The sequence below is a fragment of the Ornithorhynchus anatinus genome, chromosome 20 (genome assembly GCF_004115215.2).
Source record: "Ornithorhynchus anatinus isolate Pmale09 chromosome 20, mOrnAna1.pri.v4, whole genome shotgun sequence".
Classification (NCBI taxonomy): domain Eukaryota; kingdom Metazoa; phylum Chordata; class Mammalia; order Monotremata; family Ornithorhynchidae; genus Ornithorhynchus; species Ornithorhynchus anatinus.
In genome coordinates, this window is record NC_041747.1 from 29444707 (window position 1) to 29458559 (window position 13853).

General features: G+C 65.8%; 1 protein-coding gene across 1 annotated transcript in view; it reads left to right on the forward strand.

Moving 5' to 3' along the window:
- The first annotated feature begins 3370 nt into the window (after positions 1-3370).
- GAB2 (GRB2 associated binding protein 2) overlaps positions 3371-13853 on the forward strand; it is a 29315-nt gene continuing 18832 nt past the window's right edge. Inside the window, exon 1 of the mRNA XM_029047743.2 lies at positions 3371-3475. Coding sequence (XP_028903576.1) covers positions 3404-3475 — 72 coding nt within the window. The 5' untranslated portion in view covers positions 3371-3403. The remainder of the gene's footprint in view (positions 3476-13853) is intronic.

The window sequence follows — 13853 nt, forward strand, 5'->3', positions numbered from 1 at the left end:
TCGGCCGCTCACCGTAATGGCCCGCGATCGCCGGCCACCGGTAATCCAGTTACAGAGCGGTCTTCAACGTCACCGCCCCGACGGGATTAACCCCGATTACATCGGGTTGTGTCGAAACGGGCCCCGGCTGGTCGCCCCGGTCAAGGCCTCGCCATCCCGGAGCTAGATCTGGGCTTCCGGACCCGGGCATCCGTCCGGCCCTGCCGCTCCGGGAGGGGACGGACAGAGCTGGGGGCTCCGGGGTCCCCGTCTTGGGCCGCGGGGCCGAGGGGGATCGGTCCGTCTTCCCCGCCGGCGGGTCTCGGAGCCCGGGGGGGAGGATCCCGGCTCATCCCTCGTCTCCGACGGAGGCTCCGAGGAGAAAGGGGAGCACTTCCCCGGCCCCGGGGCCCCTTCGCCCCCCACTGCGCAGGGAGGAAATGTGGGGAAATGTAGGTAACGCAAGGTCCGAGTCAGATGACGGGTCACATCTGTGTGAACTGACGGTAAGATCCTTAAGGGAGGTGACCTTGCATCTTGTTTCTCCTGATGGTCCCCGGCGCTTAGCTGCCTGCTACTGTTCACGGTGACCACCCAGTACGACACTCTCTTCGCAGTAGACACCCAGTACAGCACTCTGCTCAGAGTAGGTGCCCGGTACACTCCTCTGTTCGCGTCAGGTAACCAGTATAGTGCTCTGCTCACGGTACGCAGCCGTTATCCTGCCCTGTTCCGTCATCTCCCACTACACCGCTCTGCTCCCAGTACAGCCCTCCGCTCCCAGGAGGTGGCCGATACAGTGCCCTCCTCGCGGCACCCGGTACGGTGCTCTGCTTACGGGAGGTGCCCCGCTCCCAGTAAGGCGCCCATCACAGCAGAAGTTTGGTTTAGTGACATAGTCTCGCCCCCCGAGGGTCAGGGAATGGGAGAGGTGGAGGAGGCCCCGGGAGGTCGTTCGGCTCATCCCCCTGCCTCCAAGCACTGTCGGCGGGGGCGGGGGGGGAAGGAGGGTCGTGCCGGGGGGGCTTTCGTCTTTCCTCTCCGGGCAATCCCCCCTGCCCTCCCTTGGGGCCCGGGGAAGGCTCAGATCGGGGAGAGGCCTCCTCGGTGTTCTCGGGCCTTATTGGCGGTCAACGCCGCCGCCGAGGTGATGCCGGCAGAGCGGGCGCCCAGTACGGCACCTCGCACACAGTGGGTGCCTAGTACAGCCCCCGCCGCCCGGTGCCATCGATGGTGGAGAAGCGGGATGTCTCAGCGGAAAGAGACTGCGCCTGGGCGTCCGGGGACGGGTCCGTCGGTCGGTCCTTCCCGGCCCTGCCCCTCGTCTGCCGGGTGAGCCCGGACAGGTCTCCTAGCTTTTCTGTGCCTCGGTTTCCCCGTCTGTAAAACGGAGACTAAACGCCCGTTCTCCCTCTCAGACCGAACCCAGCGGGAGGCGGGAACTGGGATCCGATTGGATTCTTTTGTTTTTAACGGTATCCGTCAAGCGCTTAACGTGCGCCGGTTCCTGTACTGAACGGCGGGGTGGATGCGAGCTAATCGGGTGGGACGCAGACCCACGTCCCACGTGGGGAAAGACAGGGTCAATCCCCAGTTGACGGACGAGGTCGCTGAGGCCCAGAGAAGGGAAGTGACTCGGCCAAGGTGACCCGGCAGACGGGCGGTGGAGCCGGCGTGCGAATCCAGGTCCTTCTGACGGCCGAGCCCGGGCTCCGGCCGCTCGCCTAACCACGCCGCCCGTCCTCCGTCTACCGCGGCGCTCAATCCGGTGGTCGGCACCCAGGAAGCGCGGGACGAACGGCCCTCGGACCGCCGGCGCGATCTACGGGCCGCTCGCCGGACGCAGAGCGCCGGACGGTCGGCAGGCACGGTCCCCGCCGTCGAGGATCTCACAGTCCAGTAGGGGAGACGAGTCGAAACAAATGCGGACCGGGGAAGTGGCCGGCGGGCCCACGGCGTTGGCCCGGGCCAACTCCACGGGATGGAGTTAGGGGTAGAAGGGCCAGGCCCCACTCGACCGGAATGTACTGGAAGCCCCGGGAAGAGGGAGAAGCAGCGTGGCTCAGTGGAAAGAGCACGGGCTTTGGAGTCAGGGCTCATGAGTTCGAATCCCAGCTCTGCCACTTGTCGGCTGTGTGACTGTGGGCAAGTCACTTCACTTCTCTGTGCCTCAGTTCCCTCATCTGTAAAATGGGGATGAAAACTGTGAGCCCCATGTGGGACAACCTGATTCCCCTATGTCTACCCCAGTGCTTAGAACAGTGCTCGGCACATAGTAAGCGCTTAACAAATACCAACATTATTATTATTATTATTAAGAGGGAGAGGAAGGGGAAGCTCCGACCCGGGCCCGGGGGGGCGACCCCCACCGCCCTCGGCGGCCCCGGGGGGCGAGCCGTCCCCCTTCCCGGGGTGCGGGTTCTGCCGGACATCCAGCCGAACCGGCCCACGGAGCCGAGCCGGGGTGAGAGGGACCGGTGGGCGGCCCGGAGGAGAGAGGGAACGGAAGGATCGCGTTGAGGGAAGGCCGCCTGGAGGAGGTGGCGGGGGGGGGGGGAGATGAGGTTTGGGGTGTCGGGGTCGGTCCGCGCCACCCGGGGAGGGGGCACGCGGGGCCGGGCGGGGGAGCACAGGGTGGGGAAGGGGCGCACGGGGTGGGAAATAGGGCACACGGGGCGGGGTGGGGACCCACGGGGTGAGGAGGGGGCGCGCGGGGTGGGGAAGGGGAGCACGGGGTGGGGAGGGGGCGCGCGGGGCGGGGAGAGGGAGCACGGGACGGGGTGGGGGAGCACGGGGTGAGGAGGGGGCGCGCGGGGTGGGAAAGGGGGCACACGGGACGGGGTGGGGGCGCCCGGGGTGAGGAGGGGGCGCACGGGGCGGGGAGGGGACAGGGGAAGGACAGAGCGCGGGGAGGGGGCGCAGATGGGGAAGGAGAGGAGGGGGCGCAGAGGGCGGGGGGTGGATGCGGCTCGGGGCGGGGGGGAGGTCCGGGGGTGGAGAAGGGGCGCGGGACGGGGGGGGGGAGGGATGGCTCCAGGTCAGGCCGGGGGCGCCGAGGGGGGCACAGGGTGGGGAGGGGGCGCACAAGGGGAGGGACGGGGGCGCAGGGGGGAGGTGGGTGAGGCCCGGGGACGGGGACGGGGACGGGGACGGGGAAGGGGTGTGTCTGCGCAGGGGCGGGCTCAGGGGGCGGTGGGGAGGGGGGTGGGCGTGGTGCGGCCGGACCCGGGAGCCCCAGCCCCAGCCCCAGCCCCAGCCGGAGCCCCAGCCGGAGCCGGCCAAGGGGAGCCCGGAGCCGTTTCCTCTCGGTCCGGGCCCGCACGGCCGCCCCGCCCCGCCCCGGAGCCCCCCCTCCCCCGCTCCCCGGGACCGGGCGGGACCGGCTCCCGGGGCGCCCCCGCCCCCCGCCCCCGGGGACCCCGCCATGAGCGGGGGCGAGGTGGTCTGCGCCGGGTGGCTGAGGAAGTCGCCCCCCGAGAAGAAGTTGAGACGCTACGTGAGTCTGGGGGCGACGGGCCGGGGGTCGGAGGGACCCGAGGAGGGAGGAAGAGGAGGGGGCTCCACCCTCTCCCCACACTCCCTCCAAGGGGGGGACGCGGCTGGGGCGCCCCGGAGACCGTCAGCGCCCCCCCCCCCAAAAAAAGAGGCCGGAGAGAGGAGGGGGTCCGCGCCGGCCGCTTGCAGAAAGGGGCACAGGTGCAGGCGAGGGCGGTGCCCCTTGGTCGGGGCGCGGGAGGCCCGGTTGTTTTGGGGGAGGGGGGCGTCCCCGCCGCCCCCCCCGGATGGGTCCGGCCCTCGGGCTCGGACACGACCCGTGTCCAGTGACTCACTGTTTTTCCCCGGGCCGACGCGATCCGTCCAGCCGGCCGCCCGGCGGGCTCGGTTCCCGGGGGGCGGGGGGCCGGGGCGACGGTTGGGGGGGGCTCGGGGGGGGGGCGGGGGGAGGACTTCTCCAGCCGGTCGAGCCGGGGCGGGCCGGGAGGGGGTCGCCGGCCGCGCCCCAAGGTGGCCCGAGGCCGGGGAGTCACCTCCCGGGCGCGGGGCGCTGACCCCCGGGCCCCCCCTCCCTGGGGCCGAAGAGGGTCGGGAAAAGGCCGGGGTCACAGGCCCGGGGTCTGCCCTCTGACCCCACCCGCGACCCACCTTCCCTCCCCGACGCGTCTCTTCCCGGGAATATAACGGGATCCGCCTCCATCCCGCCCCAACGGATAAGGTCCCCGGGGGGAGGGGGGAAAGGGAGAAGAGCCCGGGCTCGGGGGTTCTGATCCCGACCCCGCCGCTCGTCTGCCGGGTGACCTCGGACGGGTCACGTCACTTCTCCGGGCCTCGGTTCCCTCATCCGGGAAAGGGGGATTCGGCCCCCGAGCTCCGTGTGGGGCGACCTGGTGACCTTGGAGCCACCCCGGCGCTCGGAACGGCGCCCGACACCTGGGAAGCGCTTAAATACCGTCGTCGTTATTAAAACGCCCCAGGACCGGGGCCGAGCTTGTGTCTGCCGGCCCCCTTCCTGTCCTGTCCCGGTCACCTTCCGTGTCGGTCACCTTGGGGCCGGGAGGCTGCCCCTGCCCCGACCCCCTCCGTCCCGTCCCATCCCGCGGATCCCGGGCCTTCGCGTTTCCCCCGCCCCGACGCTGCTCCAAGGGGTCCGGGGTTTGGGGGGGGGGGGGGGGTCTGTCCAGTTGGCGTCCAGCCTCCGCGGGGACGACGTGGGGGTGACCCCGCTGCTCTCTGCTCATCCCTGGGGGGAGGGGACCCCGACCGGCCTGGCCTCGGGGTCCCCCGGCCCTCCGTCTCTTCCTCCCCTAGCCTGGCCTCGTTCTCGATCAACAGCCCGGGCCGCCTCCCCCTGCCCCTGGCCGAGGAGACACCTCCTCCGGGAAGCCTCCTCTCTGCTCGCCCCTTGCCGTCTCCCCTCCTGCTTGAGCGCTCCGACACGGGCGAGTCGCTTCGCTCCCCTGGGCCTCGGTCCCCTCGTCTGCAGCATGGGGATGAAGACCGGGAGCCCCACGGGGGACGACCTCGATCGCCCGGTATCTCCCCCGGCGCTTAGAACGGTGCTCTGCACGCACGCAGTAAGCGCTTAACAGATACCAACGTGCAAAGTCGCTTCCCTTCTCTGGGCCTCAGTGACCTCATCTGTAAAATGGGGATGAAGACCGGGAGCCCCACGGGGGACAACCCGGTCACCTCGTATCTACCCCGGCGCTTAGAACGGTGCTCGCCACGTAGCGAGCCCTTAACGGACGCCAGTATTATCATTATTATTTTATGCGCCTGCTCCTAGTTTTTACCACCTACGGCGACGTCCTTGCTTGCACTCGTCGCATCCCGATTAGGCCGTGAGCCCGTCACTGGGCAGGGATGGTCTCTATCTGTTGCCCAATTGCCCATTCCAAGCGCTTAGTACGGTGCTCTGCGCATAGCGGGCGCTCAGTAGATACGGCTGAATGAATTAATGAATATTTGGTAACCGGAGCTCGTCCGTCTCCCCTCTTAGACAATTTGCTCCTTGAGGGCAGCGACCGGTTAACCGGTGGTATTTCCTGAGCGCTCACCGTGGGCGGGGGCCTGCACTAAGCGCTCGAGAGAGTCGGATACGGCATCGGTCCGTCAGCGGGGCCTGTTGCAAACTTACCGTGTGCCAAGCGCGGGACCGAGCACTTGGGAGAGCGCGGTACGGTTGGTCGAAACGTTCCCTGCCCTCGACGAACTTACGGTCTAGAAGGGGAGACGGACGTTAATATAAATAAATTATGGATGCGTCCGTCCGTAAGAGCCGCGGGACTGAGGGTGAGGCTGAGGGTGAGGTGAATACCAAATGCCCAAAGGGCATGGATCCAAGCGAATGGGATGATGCAGACGGGAGAGGGAAGTGGGATTAGTCTGGGAAGGACTTCCGGAAAGATGTGACCTCGATGAGTGGCGGCCTGGCGGACGTGGGAAGCGGCGTGGCCTCTTGCAAAGACCGGGGGCTTGGGAGTCAGAGGACCCGGGTTCTAATCCCGACTGCCACATTCCGCAGGACCTTCGGCAAGTCACTTGGGGTCTCTGTGCCTCGGATTCCCCTCCCCGGCGTGGCTCAGTGGAACGGGCCCGGGCTTGGGAGTCAGAGGTCGTGGGTTCGAATCCCGGCTCTGCCGCTTGTCGGCTGTATGACTGTGGGCGAGTCGCTTGACTTCTCTGTGCCTCAGTTCCCTCATCTGGAAAACGGGCATTAAGGCCGTGAGCCTCACGTGGGTCAACCTTTTTCTAGAGAAGCGGCGTGGCTCAGTGGAACGGGCACGGGCTTGGGAGTCAGTGGTCGTGGGGTCGAATCCCGGCTCTGCCGCTTGTCAGCCGTACGACTGTGGGCGAGTCGCCCGACTTCTCTGTGCCTCAGTTCCCTCATCTGTCAAATGGGGATTAAGACCGTTAGCCTCACGTGGGACAACCTGATGACCCTGTATCTACCCCAGTGCTTAGAACAGTGCTCTGCACGTAATAAGCGCTTAACAAATACCAACGTTATTATCATTACCTCAGATGATGGCATCTATAAAATTCGCCCGGCCGTATTTATTGAGCGCTTACTGTTTGCAGAGCACCGTAGGAAGTGCTGGGAAAGTAAAGGGGATTCGATGCCTGTTGTCCTTCCTACTTGGACCGTGAGCCCCTCGTGACCTGATTATCAGGCACTTCACAGTGCTTGGCACCCAGTACACGCTTACCCAATACCACAGTGATTATTATTATTATTATTATTGTTATATGGAGCATTTCTGGCGTATCGTGACCGGCGTTCCCAGAGATGACTTCGGCCGTATTGCCATCCCATACCTACTTCTTTTTGATACGGGTCTGTGTCCCTGCTACCCGGTGAGAATCTGGAGAGCGCCGACCCTGTCTACGGATTCCACTGCACTCACCCAAGTGCTTAGTACAGCACCCCGTAGGCGCTCGGTCGATACCGAAGACTGACGGATGCGAGATTCCACAGCAGCTGGAGGGAAGCGAGTTGCACGAGGCTGCAGGAAGCCTCTGATTAGGTCAGCCGTTGGTCACTGAGATCGGTCGAGGGGTCACACTTGGGTGAGGCCGGGCTGGCCGCACGCGAGCGGAGCGCTCTTCCCGTCTCAGGAAGAGTCAGGGATGGAGAAGCGAGAGTCGGGGTGTTGGGACGGCCCGTGCTGGGTCGGGAACTTCGTCCCGGCCGCTCTCCTGGACGCTCGCCCTCAGGGCTCGGTATGGACCGTCCAACTCTCCCTTCTCCGTCCCTGACTCTGCTCCGGGGACCCAGCCTGGACCGTTTAGCCTCCCCGACTCTCCCCCTCCACGTCCGACTCTCCCCCAGTGACCCAGCGAGGGCCCAAAACACCCGACTCTCCCTCGGTGGCCCAGCGTGGCCCATTCAACACCCCTGACTTTCCCGGCGACCCAGCACGGACCGTCCAACCCCTCCGATTCTCCCGTAGTGACCCTAGTCCGTCTGTGAGAGCCAGGAGGAGCCAGGGGCGCAGTTCCCCTAAGAGGACAGTCCCCCCCCCCCCCCCCCGCCCCCGAGGAGGGCAGCCCGAGGTGGTAACAGGCAGACCGGACACGGTGGGAAGCCGGTCGCGCGGTCAGCGAGGTGGGTATTCTCATCCCTGCCGGACAGGTGGGGGACAGGCTCAGAGAAGTTCAGACTTTCCCGACATCACACAGCGGACCGGGTCTTGAGCTGCGTCGGTCCCACCGGCCCGGGCGTCGTCCGGCCCGGGAACTCTTGCAGACCAACTCTTGCGGACCCCGGGTCGGCGGTGCCCGCTCAGAGGCCTGCCTCCGGAGGAGAGGAGCAGATGGGGTGAGGCGTTCTGTGGGTTTGGCGGGGTCGGACCAGCAGGCCCTGAGCCAGCAGAGCGACAGCCGGTCCCCAAGCCCCCAACGAACTCCTCCCCCCGAGCCCGGAGCGGGGCCGCCGCTGACGGGGAACGCCGAGTGTCTCCGTTCCTAAGCAACCCCCGGCCTGCCGAGCTGCTGCTTGGAACCCGTGAAAGGAAGTGGGAACCCGGAGCCAGACGGGCCGGGGTCCGTCGGCGAGGCGCCCCCGGAAACCGGCTGGCTCCCCTTCGGCCCCTCCGCTGGCCTGGGGCGGACCACGACATCTCCCCCACCTCACCCCGCTCCCGGCCTGCCCGCGGTCGGCCTCCGGAGGCTGGAGGCCTGGTGATCCTGAGCCCGGCCTAGCGGAGAGAGGCCGGGCTGGGAATCGGCAGACCTGGGACCAGGAGTCTCCCCTGGCCCGCTGCTGCGTGACCTCGGGCAACTTACTGGACCTCTCTGAGCCTCCATCTCCCCTGCAGGAAGGGGAGATGGGGACCGGGGCCTAGGGTAAAGAGGATCTCGGCTGGGGCAGGGAACCACTGGCCTGCTGCAGGGAGCCTGGCGAGCTCTCTGGAGCCTAATGGAACAAATGGGTCAGAAACGGGCCGTATGCGTGGAGACCCAGCAGAACGGGGCCGGAGTCCGGCCTGGGTGGCCGCGGGGGCGGCAGTGGGTGTGGGAAAGCGATGGCTTTGCCCCCGTGCAGCTGGAAACCCTGCGGGGGCGGGGGGGCACCGGCCCCGTCGCCAACAGCCGGTGCCCCTTGCCCTCTCCGGGCCACAGGGACCAGCCCCCCGGGCCGCGGTCCGCCCCGTTCGGCTAACGGCGTCGACCCGGCCTCCGCCGGCGGCGAAGCTCTGCCAGCCGGAGACGCCTCCCGGTCTCGGTCCCGGGAAGCGACCGGGCAGATCCTTCCCCACCCCTCCCCCCGGGGGCGGCGGCACGGAGGGGAAAGGATCGTGCCGTGAGCCGGGCCGCGCGGTCCGGCGGGCGGCCGGCGGGAAGGAGGGAGGGAGGTCAGTCGGCCCGGAAGGGGGCAGAGGCCGGGACCACTGAGTTCTGGATCTGGCCGGCCTGCTGGAGTCCCTCAGAGGGGAGGGGGCCCGCCCCCCCCCCCCCAAGCAGCGGGTGAGTGAAGCGGCCGTCTGAGATGCTCAGACTGAGACGCTGGAAGCCAAGAGGAGAGGAAGGGGTGCTGTGACAGGGTGGAAGGCTTGGAGAAGTTGTCAGGGGATCGGGAGTCAGTGGGGTCTCTGACCCCCATGGCCTGTGAAGTTGGGGGGGCTCCGCATTCCTGATAGGCAGAGTCCGGTCAAGTTCAGTCGGTGTTTAGCGCTTACCATGTGCAGAGGACTGTACGGAGTGCTTGAGAGGACAATACGATCGAGTGGGGAGACCCGATCTCTACTTACAAGGAGCTTACAGTCTACGGGGGAAGAGAGACATTAAAATAATGTACAGATAAAGGGAATAGTGGAATAGAAAGGGATGTGAGTAAGGTGTACTCTCCCAAGTGCTTGGTACAGTGATCCGCACACAGTAAGCACTCGATAAATACCACTGATCGACTGCTGTGATTTGGGCAAAGCTTTGGAGGTGGGGAGAGTGGCGGACCTTCAAGTACGAAGGGGAGGGGGTCTGAGGCCGGAGGCGGGACGTGGGCGAGGGGTCAGCGGTGAGATAGATGAGACCGAGATATGGCGAGTGGACTGGCCTTAGAGAAGCGGAGAGAGTGGGCTGGATCACCGGGGAAGATCAGCGAGGTGAGGTAAGAGCGGGGAGAGCTGATCGAGTGCCTAAAAGTCAACGGTCAGGAGTTCAGCTAAAGCACTCTTTCTCTTAGTCCCTGGGGAGAGGAATTGGCAATTAGCTAATTGGGGAGCGGGAGGCTGTCAGGGGGTCGAGGAGGGGTCGCCTGCGGGACAGACTGTGACGAGAGCGAGCGATCCGGAATGGCAGCGGCTGGATGGGCCTCGGGGGGGACTCCCGCCCTCAGCCCCCCGAAGCGGTCGGCCCGGCGTCCGGGGCGGGCTTGAGGCCTCCCTGCTCGCTGGCCGGACCGGCCCCGGCGCGGACCTGGCCGGGCAGCCCCAGGAGCCTGGGGATCTCGGCCCTAACCCCCGGCGTCCTCGAGGCATCCTCGCCGCACCGCCCGGGCCCGGGGCCAGCAGGAAAGGGCCCATAGCGAGGGAAGAGCTGAAGAGCTGTCGGGGTCTCGGCTCAGGGCGGAAATGGGGAGACTTCGTCCCCGAGGAATCGGCACCACCAGGAGGAACTGGGCCGGGCACCGGGCCAGGGGCCGGGCCGAGGGCCGGGCCGTTGGCTTAAAAGAAATAAGGCCCATCCCGACGGCCGGTTTCTCCCCGGTGTCCAACCGAAGCCAAAGAACCAGAAACAGCGTGGGCTCGTGGCTAGAGCGGGGACCTCCGAGTCAGGAGGATGCGGGATCTAATCCCGACTCTGCTATTCATCTGTTGTGTGACCTCAGGCAACTCCCTTCACTTCTCTGAGCCTCAGTTCCTTCATCTGTAAAGTGGGGATTAAGGCCGTGCGTCCCATGTGGGGCCTGGACTGTATCAATCTGATTAGTTTGAATCTACCCCAGGGCTTAGTACAGTGCTTGGTACATAATAAGCGCCTAACAAATACCATAAAAAGGAATCCATAGACATTGTCTCCACACTATATCCATTATATCTATTACTATATGCCAAGCACCGTACTAAGCACTGGAGTAGGTGCAAGACGATCAGGTCAGACACAGTCCCTGTCCCGCACGGGGCTCACAGTTTAAGGGGAGGGAGGACAGGTATTCCAACCCCATTTGACACACGAGGAAACAGAGGCGCAGAGAAGTAAAGTGACATCCCAGTGGTCATTCAGCAAGCAAGTGATGGAGCTGGTCTCCTGACATCCTGGCCTGGGCTCTTACCATCAGGCCACCCTGCTTTTCAATGCGGGTTGGGGTTAGCCGGAGGAGCCCAGGGCGAGGGCGGCCGAGGGCCCCACCCTGACGCCCGTGCGGGTCAGGTTCAGCCCTGGCTTTGACCCCGGAGTCGACGTGAGTTTGAGGAGTCTCTCAAAGCTCACGTGTGAATTGTCCATCGTGCCCTGCTTGGTGGGGCTGGGGAGGTTGGATGGGGGTGCTGCCCAGCGACGGGGGGACGCCTGGATGACCCCTACAGAGAGTGACGGGAGTTCGTGTGGCAAGGCACCTCAAAGGCTCGACCCATCCATCCCCCAGCTGCAGACCAACCCCCCTCAAGAGCCCCGAATCACCGTTTCTGCCCACGTCTCCAATGAGGGAGCGTGACGGGCCACCCTGGGGGAGAGGGCCCGGGGAAATTTCACCTCGGAGCGGGCCTAAATCCCTCTAGCTTTGGTTTAAGCTGGCTCCTCCTTCCCCGCTTACACCCCTCCCCCAGCTTTGTGTAGCTGACCTCTACATCTACTGATTTCCTGCCAACCCCCCCCCCACCCAAGGGGAAAGCAGCCGGCTCCGGCCTGCGGCGCTGGGCCCCGGCCACCCTCCGAGAGCCCCCTAAATCCGGGGTCCCGAGGCTGCCTCCCCTGCGACCCTTGGCTTCTCCCTGGGTCACAGTTCTTCCTGGGGTTTTCCCTTTCCGCCTCCCAGCGGGGACCAGAGATGATTTCCTCGCAGCTCCATTCTGAGGGCCCCCACCCAGGCCAAAGCCCCCCCGAACTCGGTCCGGTCCCCCCATCTCCGGCATCAGTCTTCCCCCGGGGAACGGTGGGGGGCCTCATCCAGACCCCGATCTCCGACCGCCTGCCCCGAGTATTTTTGGGCTCCGCTTCCCAGCGGCTTCCTGTTCGGCCACAGGAAATCTTTTCTTGGACAGAATTTGCTCATGTCCCGGGTTCTTCCTCTCGGCATTGTTTCGGCCCGGGATGGGACGGGAGTCGTCAGCTCTGGGGGAGGGGAGGGCCTCCCACCCCCCGCTCCGTCCCTGTCCCCGTCCCATCTGAAAGCGCCTTTGTGCCCCGCTTCTCCGGGAGGGCGGCTGGCCCGGCCCGGGCTCCGCGGCTGGAGACCCGGCCCCGAGCGGTTCCTGCTCGGGCACAAGGCCCTTTTGTGTGTGCGATTGTGTGTGCGATTGTCTACGTGTGTGTGTGTGTGTGTGTGTGTGTGTGCGCGCGCATGCACAAGGGTGTGCAGAAATGTGTGTATGTGTGTAGGAGAGTACAGATTTGCGTGTAACTGGGCGTGCGTTTGTCAGTGTGCATGTGTGCGTGTGACTAGGCAATGCCTTTCTCTCTTTCCTCTCCGGTTCTAATGGATGCCCTAGTTTGCTGCCTGGCTAAACTGTAGCTGAAGCCCTGGAGCAAGGGAGGGACGCCCCCCCCCCCCCCCGCCCCCCGGCCACGCGAGATGGTCCGATGCCCCCTCCCCACAGTACTGCGGCCAGCGGGGAGGGAATCGCCCGGGGGGGTCGGCTGCGAGGGCGTGGGGACCTGATCCGAATGGGATTGAACTGGCCCCAGCCAGCCTGAGTTGGCCATCCCGCTTCCTCCAGGCCTTCCCCCTCCCGCCCCTGCCGAACACCCCCCAACCCATTCCGCCGGCCAACGCTTCCTCCGGGAGGACGTGGGAGGCGGAAGCCCGGCGTGCAGGGAAGCGCTTCCGGTCAGACGGTGCAGTGCTTGTCCGCGGGAAGCTCCGGGGCCGGCAAATGGGGACGGGGCATGAAGCCCTGGGCTGGGCGGTCCAAGGGGCGGAGGGCACCGAGTTCTGGGGCCGGGGAGTGCCGGGAGGCCGGCCTGGATGTCGGTCGGCCCGGGGCCTGTCCAGCTGTTTGCTCTTCCCGGGACCGGATGGGAGCTTGGGGGGGCCCGGGATGGCTTCCCCAACGGCGGTGGGGGGTGGGGAGGGAGGAGGAATGGATAGGGTCCCCACCTCTGGACCCGTCAAAAGATAAAATCGAGTCTGGACTTCCCCGTGGCGGTCCTGGCCTGCCCGGCGGCAGGGGGATGCACCAGGTGGCTCTCCTCGGGACTCTTCCAGCCTAGAGACTGTTTCAGACTCCCGAATCGGGGAAGTGGGGGTCGGAGAAGTGTGCCGGGCTCAATCCGACGGTCAGGGGTGGTGGTGGGAGTGACAGGATCCATGAAGCATCGACTGGGTGCATGGCACCTCGCCAAGCTTCCGGGATGAGCTAGCAACACAGTCCCTGGGCCCCAGGGCCCTCACCGTACTAAGCACCGCCCCGGAGGCTTGGCACGGTGCAGCAGGAGCCGGATACCCAGCCCCTGCCCTCAAGGAGCTTCCGATCCAGTGGGGAGACAGGCAGAGGCCAGTTATGTCTATATACTGGGAGCAGGAGGAAAGCCTAGGCTAGAACTGGGAATAACGGAGAGTGGAAAGATGGAAGAGGGGAAGGGTTATGGTTACCGAGCGCTGAACTGCGTGCAGAGCACTGTAGTCGGCTCCTGGGAGAGTACGGTCCGACAGAATCGGGAGATGCAGTCCCCGCCCTCGGGGAGTCTAGAGGCCTGAGGAGCGAGGAGAAGAGCGAGCTGGGGCGGAGCAGGTGAGCAGGAACGGCTCGAAACCGCCGGTCCACTCTTTCCGCTTGGTGGGCGAGGCTTGCGCTGGGCGAGGGGTCTCTTCAGGACCAGAGGCCATCCTGGGGGGCGAGGGGGAAGGGGGAGAAGTCCCAGCGCCCGGCCCGGCCCTGGAGCTCTGGGGCTCGGCTACCTCTGTCTGTCCTTTCCTTTCTCTCTCCCTCCGTTTCTCCCCTCCCTCCCTCCCTCCGTCTCCGCTCTCCATCGGTCCAAACCGCTGGTCACCAGATGAGATGAGGTTTGTAAGGCATCTGGACCCACCGGGGCCCTCTCTTCCTTGAAGTTAAAAATAGCCCAGGGAAATAGCACTGCTGGCCACTCCGGCCTGGGCCTTTTAGAGCCGGGGCCGTGGCCTCTCGTTTCTCATTCCGGGAATCGCCCCCGCTCGGTCTAATGGAAAGGGCCCGGGGCCGGGGGTCAGGAGCCCCCCGGCCTTCTGGGTGACTTCAGGC